This window comes from Aquarana catesbeiana, linkage group LG07 (genome assembly GCF_042186555.1).
Source record: "Aquarana catesbeiana isolate 2022-GZ linkage group LG07, ASM4218655v1, whole genome shotgun sequence".
Classification (NCBI taxonomy): domain Eukaryota; kingdom Metazoa; phylum Chordata; class Amphibia; order Anura; family Ranidae; genus Aquarana; species Aquarana catesbeiana.
The window spans coordinates 11,281,604-11,290,452 of record NC_133330.1 but is presented as its reverse complement, the minus strand read 5'-3'; the positions used below and the strand labels follow the sequence as shown (position 1 = coordinate 11,290,452).

The window sequence follows — 8,849 nt, the reverse complement described above, 5'->3', positions numbered from 1 at the left end:
GAATGCTCCCTCAGTTATCTTCGTGAGGCCCAACCCCCCCAAACGACCCCCTAGAGTTAATTAGGGTTAGTGGTTAGGTTAATATGTAATAATGAGGTAGGTAGGATTTTTGCTTAGGGAGGACAAGGCAGATTTGTTGGGGACAGTACTTCTGAATGCTGCAGTGCACTCTGTATACAATGGGTTTTACATTACATAGCCCCCACCCACCATAGCTGCGATCTACCAGTGCTTTGGCAGTTAGAGCCAAGAGACCAGTCAGGGGGGCCACATTTCAACCTAAATAGCAGCCAACAGCACAAACGATGCTTCTCTGTGGGGCAGGGAATTAGCCAGGGCAAGTAAGTTCCTGCACCTATTCTGAGGAAAAAAAGATTATCGGGTAATGATTGGGTGAGGGATTATGGTCAAGTGTTAAGGTAACATAAGAAAAAGTTTGGATTAAAACGAGGTGAAGAATTTTGGCTAAGGATTAGGTTTGAGACTGGGTTAGGATATGGGTGAAAAATGAGGGCTGAAAAGTTGAGTTGGGTTGAGAATTGGGACTGAGGTTCAGGGTTGGGTAGGGTTAGGATTGATTGAGGGATTAGGGCCAAGGGTTAGATTAGGGTTTTGTTTAGAGTTGGTTGGGTTATTGTTGGGTTGTAATTGGAGTTACATGCGTGTTTTGAGTAATAATTAGGTTTGGGTTTTCTTTATCCATTTTTTTGATCATTCAGCAGTGTCCAAAGTGAAGGAGAATACAGGTCCTCTGGTTTAAAGGTTGGACTGGATAAATCTGCATTACTTATTGGTCTGCTCTGTTTTTTTTATCAATCATCAATGTCAACAGTAAAGGCTCTATGTAGAGTATCTCTTATGGAGCAGCAAGTCCCCTGGTTCCAGTTTTTTCCGACAAGGAAATAAATGTAAGGATTAATCGCACTGTTAACTATCATCCAGTATTCGCTAGGAGTAAATATTTTGACTGGTAGTAAATTTGGTGGCACCAGCCTGCAGAATGACAAAAGACGTATAGTATTTAACGGCAAAACAGATAACGTGAACATAATAGCAGCCACAATGATAATGATGTAGAGTTTCGGTGGGTACCGTTGCCGGAAGGTCTTCTTTATTTTAATGAGCAGGATGGAAGTGGAAATAACCATAAGTGGTAGGCAGATCCCAACAGCTAAAGTGAAATCCATCACACCAATAGCCACACACTTTAATGTCCTACCATATGGAGGATTAGGTCCGCAAACAAAGTTATCAAGAAGACTTTCCAGACCTCCAAGGGCCCACGCAAAGCAGCACATAATGGTGGACAGATTTCGAGGGCGGCGAACAGTATTCCAAATGGGGAACAGGGCCGAAATACATCTTTCCGCGCTGATGGCTGTGAGGAGATACATCCCAGTATAGATCATGGCGTAATACAATACAGTCAAGGATAAAATAAACAATATTGTCCCATTAGTACTAGTATTTGAACCAGTGGCCAAAATGATATTGGCTATCAAAGTTATGATAGCGACTGTTTCCAAGATGGCGTCAGCCAATGACAGATTCATAATGTAGACTGTATATTTGTTCCTCTGGATCTTGAAACCAAGGTACGAAAACACGATAAGGTTTCCCACCAAGCCAATAACAGAAAAAAACAGAAAAACTGCATATAATATCATTATTCGATTTTTCTCTTGTCTTAAAGAGTCTTGTTCCGAGGTTTGATTTGGATTGCTGGCTTTTAAGCTGGTGATAATCATGTTTATTCCTATTATGGGTGACCTCATCAAATGTTGTGTTGTCTTCTTCTTCCACCTGCGTTAAATACAACAAATGATACATGATTTACCAAATACATTTTTTCATTACTAATACAACTTTGATAACACCCCCTGTGACATCACATCCGATGCCCGTTCAATTGCAGAGAACCTATTGATTAATGGACTGGTAATTGATGTTCATCCGTTTTGCCCTCCACCTTGGAACCTTGTAAAGATTGATTTTATGATTGCAACTTTGTAAAGATTGATTTTAATTAATTAATCAATTAATTAAACAAGACGTACTTTACTATGCGGGCTCTTCCTTCATATGTTTGTGCCTGAAAACACCCCAGGAAGGATCGCACCCAGGAGTTGGCGTTTTCATCACCCCGCTCACCATACTAAGCCTACCTGACCCGCAATACAGTACTGCTTGGGGGTCCATTGGATCTGGTGAGTTCAACCATAAGGGGGGGGTGGATCCCGTATGCACCTGTTTACAGTAGCATATGTTTTTTTTAGCACAGCAGCATTTTTCAAAGGAACTTATCAACTGAGAACTGCTATATGTTTATGTGCACGTCTTTTTTGGACTTTCACTGGTCACATGCTTAATATTGATTTGCACTATTTCTAGCACAGCAGCGCCTGTGGAAGGCACCTGTGAAAGGAACCTTCCAACTAGAAGTTTATACATATTTGCACATGTTTTTTAAGTTTTCACTGGCTACATGCTTGATATATATATATATATATATATATATATATGAATATATTTTGCACTTATATTTGTAAGCACTACAGTTGCACTTTATTGTATTTATTCAGGCTCTCAGCGCTGTGGTACCCCTTTTTCCATGTTTTGACTTATGTACATCAGCGGCAGGCCTAATCACTGATTAGTATCTTTAGCGCAGGGGATTGTTTTTTCACAGTACGACTATAAGTTCTAAGTTGTGAAACTAATTTTCTTTTGCAATTTGGCATAGCATTACCTTTATCCTATTTTAGCATAGTAAAACCTACATGATTCCAAGGCCATTTTAGTGATTTTTCTTATAGTATAGATACAGGCATAGCCCACTTTTAAGTACACAATGGGGTTTATTTACTAAAGCTGGAAAGTGCAAAATCAGGCTCACTTCTGCACAGAATCCAATGAGTTTACAGGTTTTATTACCAAAGCTTAATTGAACAAGCTGGGGTTAGAAGCTCATTGGTTTCTATGCAGAAGTGAGCCTGATTTTGCACTTCCCAGCTTTAGTAAATAAACCCCCATTGTGTACTTAAAAGTGGGCTGTGCCTGTATATGGAATATTGAATGTTAGTGGTCGTCTAGAAATCGGAAGCTGGGCTTCCTCTATTCAAATGCCATGTAACTTGTTTAATCCCGGACGAGCCCCCAATGTTACTTAGCTTGGGTTATAGTTTGCGATTTCCATAACAAACAGGGCCTCATATCAAGAAGAAATAAGGAAAGCAGGCTCCATAACACTATGAAAGGTCTGTGCCAGAGGAGACTTCACAAGACCAAAGAAGGGACCTAACTTGGCAATGACACTAGATCTACACTACGACAGAACCTGGTTTCCTACAATCGCTTGAGTATCCTGGAGTTCTGTTTGTTACAGTAATTGTAAACTAAAGCTAAAGCTAAATAACTTGTTAGTGTAGTCCTATCGCATTAATTGTCAATGCTCATCTGCTAGGAAGATTAGATAGCGTGTGCATGTGCGCTGTATGCATATTTGTAATACTCTCTATGTCTTGTATTGTTTTCCTACAATTGTAAGTACGTAGGTAGTATGTAGAGTATTCTTATTCAGTAAAAGCACATTAATACACTACAGAGGTTTCTGCTTCCTTGCTTCAATGCAAAGAAACCTAAAAAATCTAAGAAAAACAGAATTAGGTTGCAGCTGAGTTCTTTTGCGACTTTGAGGTAGTCCTAGGTTTTAAACAACTAATATTTCGTCCCAAAATTAGTCTACAAAAAAACTAAAAAAAAAACCTCTCATATTGATCCTTAGTCAATATATTTTGTAACAAGTTTGGAGCTCTTTTAAGTTGCTACAGCCTTGCTTTGGTTCAATGTCTCAATATGGAATATCAGAGCCAAAGAGAGACAGGGAATTTGTATTGTCATAAAAAGTTTAGAAATGTGTCTATGAAGGTTCTCATTTATACAGGTCATGGTACAGCTCTGCCTTTCTCAGCCTATTCAACACAGAGGAAATGTTGAACTAACCTTCCGGTCTCAGGTAACCCCTGCTAAAAAATACTATTGTCAGGGCTGCCTTCTTTCTCTGAGCTGGCCGCTCAGCTGTCGGCTAATTGCCAGCTCTCATCTCTCTCCACAGTTACTCAGCTGTTGTGGATCTGCTTGTCAGTCCCGCCTACTTAAAGATCTCCAGCTCACTTAATTCCTGCCTTCGCCTTGGTCACATTACAAGAAACCATCTCCTGTGTTCCTGTTTAAAGACTGGCTTTGCTGACATCACTTCTGGTTCCTTATCCTGCTTGCTGTCCCTCTACTTGGATTCCTGACTTCTGGCTTGGCTGACTACTCGATCCGGTTACTGGACTCTGGCTTGGCTGATTACCGGATCCGGTTACTGAACTCTGGCTATGCTTTGACTACACTTACTCGATTTACCTTTTTATTTTTATTAATAAACAAGTGTGATTTTACTGTACTTCTCTCTCAGTCTGGTTCATGGTTTCTGACAACTATAACTACAACTCATGATACATTAGTGTGATGATCAGTGGGAAGAAGGCTTCTTACACTTGTGGTCATTGGGAAAAATATCCCAAAAAAGCCCGAAAAAAAAATGGTGTCAGTGGGAACTTATCTGAAGGGCAGAAACTGCTCATTGCTCAAGGAACCCCTAACAACCCTACGGTTCCATGGAACCCTGGTTGAGAAACCCTGGTATAGCTCATAATACAGAAGTTGGCCACATTTAACTAGACTTGTTCTGTAATGTTGAAGATGTTTCACACCTTATCCAAAGGCACTTGTTTAGTTTCAATGAGTGTCAGGAACCTTCCTCAGCATCTATAGTATAGCCACATGAGTAACTCAGCCACCTTCATCAAATCACCAGGGAATGTGTCATGGCAGATGTTGCTTGTCCAAGGGCAGAATGGGGGATCAGTAATGGCAGCCTTATACGTGATGTCATAAGAGTTCTGCTTAAAGCTCAGCCTAATCCCTGACCTTCATCCTTCATCAAAAAATAGCCCATAACTTGACCCAAACCTCTTATTCTCAACTCAACTGTTGAATGTAACCATAGACCTCAGGTTCGGCTATAATCCCAACATAAAATAATGAAAATGTAATATCAGTACCAGCCCTGGTAATAAAAGAACTGACAATATGATCCCAAAAATATCATAAAATAGCACCAGTAATGCTCTCAGACTGAAAATATCAAAATTTAAAACATATGTGATTTAGCCATGTAACCAAAGGCGTGAGATGGTAGTGAATTCACTGACCAAGCATGGCCCTAGACCAAATGTGGCTATGACCATATTTGGTCAGTGATGTCAGTACATCCCCTCCCCCCTGCATATAAACCTAATGACAACTCCATAGAGCTGTCATGTGTGGGCAACATTTTCTGTGATTGATGTTGGAGTTACAATACTGGATTCTTGTGAGTGAGTAGTAATACCATGTACCCCATACTCATTTACACAGGGGAATCCAGCTATCTTCCGGCCATCATATCTTAAAGGGGGCTTCCAGATTCCGACAAGTCTCCCCCTGCATCCCCACAACCACTAGGCCAGGGCTGTAGGGAAGAGACCCATGTCCTCATCCACATGACCACCCCTTCTCCCATGTTGAGGGAATGTGGCCTTGTATAGTTTCTGGCCTGTCAGGCAGCATGCTCGGATGAGTCTACTATGGATATTGGGGGATGGGACCCTATGCCTGTTTTTCACTTAAAATCTAAACCAGATCCAATGGGTCTGGTATGGATTTCGAGGAGGACCCTCATATCGTTATTTATTTATTTTTTTGCTTTTTCTGCCCAGGGTTCTCCCACTGTTAATTTTTTTTTTTTTTAATATCCATATCTTTTGTTTAGAATGCTTATTTAGAGCACTCACGTCTGTTATTAATCGGAGCTCGATTGCCGATTTTATAGAGGAATATATCTTATATCCCTGTTTTGTGTCAGTTTTAATAGTGCTTGTGGGCATGTGAAGCCCACAAGCACTATCTTTCCGGGCTCTGGTGCAGCTGAGCAACCAGCATGCACCGCCCATTCTTGCGCATGTGCCGTATGTGCAGCGCAGTACACTTCTAACGTTGCCATCACAACAGGCGTTGGCGTCGCCGTCGGAAGTGCCTGCACCCACTGTGATGGCAACAAAGCCCTCGGGAAATGATGTCAAGCGCCTCGGAGAGGAAGAGGGAGATTATGAGGGACCCCCTAGCAACAGACCTTAACCACTTGCCTACCGCCTCACGCAGATATACTGCGGCAGAATGGCACGGGCAGGCAAAATCACGTACCTGGTACGTGATTGCCTTCCCGCGGGCGGGGGGTCCGATCGGACGCCCCCCCGGTGCCCGAGGCGGTCAGCTTTGGTCTGGGAGCGATGAGAGGTGAGGGGGAGACCATCCATTCGTGGCCCCCCTCTCGCGATCGCTCCCAGCCAATCAGAATCATTCCTCTGCTGCTGTATGCTAAACAGCAGCAAAGGAAATTATGTCATCTCTCCTCGGCTCGGTATTTTCCGTTCCGGCGCCGAGGAGAGAAGACATCAATGTGAGTGCACAACACTACACACACACAGTAGAACATGCCAGGCACACTTTACACCCCCCATCACCCCCCGATCCCCCCCCCGATCACCCCCCGATCACCCCTCCCCCCCCCCCGTCACACTGACACCAAGCAGTTTTTCTTTTTTTTTTCTGATTACTGCATTGGTGTCAGTTTGTGACAGTTAGTGTGGTGGGGCAGTTAGTATTAGCCCCCTGTAGGTCTAGGATACCCCCCTAACCCCCCCTAATAAAGTTTTAACCCCTTGATCACCCCCCGTCACCAGTGTCGCTAAGCGATCATTTTTCTGATCGCTGTATTAGTGTCGCTGGTGACGCTAGTTAGGGAGGTAAATATTTAGGTTCGCCATCAGCATTTTATAGCGTCAGGGACCCCCATATACTACCTAATAAAGGTTTTAATCCCTTGATTGCCCCCTAGTTAACCCTTTCATCACTGATCACCGTATAACTGTTACGGGTGATGTTGGTTAGTTTGTTTATTTTTCATAGTGTCAGGGCACCCGCTGTTTATTACCGAATAAAGGTTTAGCCCCCTGATCGCCCAGCGGTGATATGCATCGCCCCAGGCAGCGTCAGATTAGCACCAGTACCGCTAAACACCCACGCACGCACCATACACCTCCCTTAGTGGTATAGTATCTGAACTGATCAATATCTGATCTGATCAGATCTATACTAGCGTCCCCAGCAGTTTAGGGTTCCCAAAAACACAGTGTTAGCAGAATCAGCCCAGATACCTGCTAGCACCTGCGTTTTTCCCCTCCGCCCAGCCCAGCCCAGCTCACTCAAGTGCAGTATCGATCGATCACTGTCACTTACAAAACACTAAATGCAGAACTGCAGCGTTCACAGAGTCAGGCCTGATCCCTGCGATCGCTAACAGGTTTTTTGGTAGCATTTTGGTGAACTGGCAAGCACCAGCCCCAGGCAGCGTCAGGTTAGCGCCAGTAGCGCTAACACCCACGCATGCACCGTACACCTCCCTTAGTGGTATAGTATCTGAACGTATCAATATCTGATCCGATCAGATCTATACTAGTGTCCCCAGCAGTTTAGGATTCCCAAAAACGCAGTGTTAGCGGGATCAGCCCAGATACCTGCTAGCATCTGCGTTTTGCCCCTCTGCCCTGCCCAGCCCACCCAAGTGCAGTATCGATCGATCACTGACACTTACAAAACACTAAACACATAACTGCAGCGTTCGCAGAGTCAGGCCTGATCCCTGCGATCGCTAACAGTTTTTTTGGTAGCGTTTTGGTGAACTGGCAAGCACCAGTGGCCTAGTACACCCCGGTCGTAGTCAAACCAGCACTGCAGTAACACTTGGTGACGTGGCGAGTCCCATAAGTGCAGTTCAAGCTGGTGAGGTGGCAAGCACAAGTAGTGTCCCGCTGCCACCAAGAAAAAGACAAACACAGGCCCGTCGTACCCATAGTGCCCTTCCTGCTGCATTCGCCAATCCTAATTGGGAACCCACCACTTCTGCAGCGCCCGTACTTCCCCCATTCACATCCCCAACCAAATGCAGTCGGCTGCATGAGAGGCATTTTCTTTATGTCCTCCCGAGTACCCCTACCCAACGAACCCCCCCAAAAAAGATGTCGTGTCTGCAGCAAGCGCGGATATAGGCGTGACACCCGCTATTATTGTCCCTCCTGTCCTGACAATCCTGGTCTTTGCATTGGTGAATGTTTTGAACGCTACCATTCACTAGTTGAGTATTAGCGTAGGGTACAGCATTGCACAGACTAGGCACACTTTCACAGGGTCTTCCAAGATACCATCGCATTTTGAGAGACCCGAACCTGGAACCGGTTATAGTTATAAAAGTTACAGTTACAAAAAAAAGTGTAAAAAAAAAATAAAAACACAAAAAAATATATAAAATAAAAAAAAAATAGTTGTCGTTTTATTGTTCTTTCTTTCTCTATTCTCTCTCTATTGTTCTGCTCTTTTTTACTGTATTCTATTCTGCAATGTTTTATTGTTATTATGTTTTATCATGTTTGCTTTTTCAGGTATGCAATTTTTTATACTTTACCGTTTACGGTGCTTTATTGTTAACCATTTTTTTGTCTTCAGGTACGCCATTCACGACTTTGAGTGGTTATACCAGAATGATGCCTGCAGGTTTAGGTATGATCTTGGTATCATTCTTTTCAGCCAGCGGTCGGTTTTCATGTAAAAGCAATCCTAGCGGCTAATTAGCCTCTAGACTGCTTTTACAAGCAGTGGGAGGGAATGCCCCCCCCCACCGTCTTCCGTGTTTTTCTCTGGCTCTC

At 43.4% G+C, this 8,849-nt stretch overlaps 1 protein-coding gene across 1 annotated transcript; it reads right to left on the bottom strand.

Moving 5' to 3' along the window:
* Window positions 1-269: 269 nt before the first annotated feature.
* LOC141102371 (proto-oncogene Mas-like) lies at window positions 270-1,770 on the bottom strand. Its single transcript, XM_073591324.1, has one exon. It carries the CDS (start codon window positions 1,746-1,748, stop codon window positions 813-815), a length of 936 nt encoding a protein of 311 aa, XP_073447425.1. The 5' UTR covers window positions 1,749-1,770; the 3' UTR covers window positions 270-812.
* Window positions 1,771-8,849: the final 7,079 nt, after the last annotated feature.

What these genes read in the sequence shown, in the direction of transcription:
- LOC141102371 (XM_073591324.1), bottom strand. Translation starts at nt 1,748, where the DNA reads ATGATTATCACCAGCTTAAAAGCCAGCAATCCAAATCAAACCTCGGAA.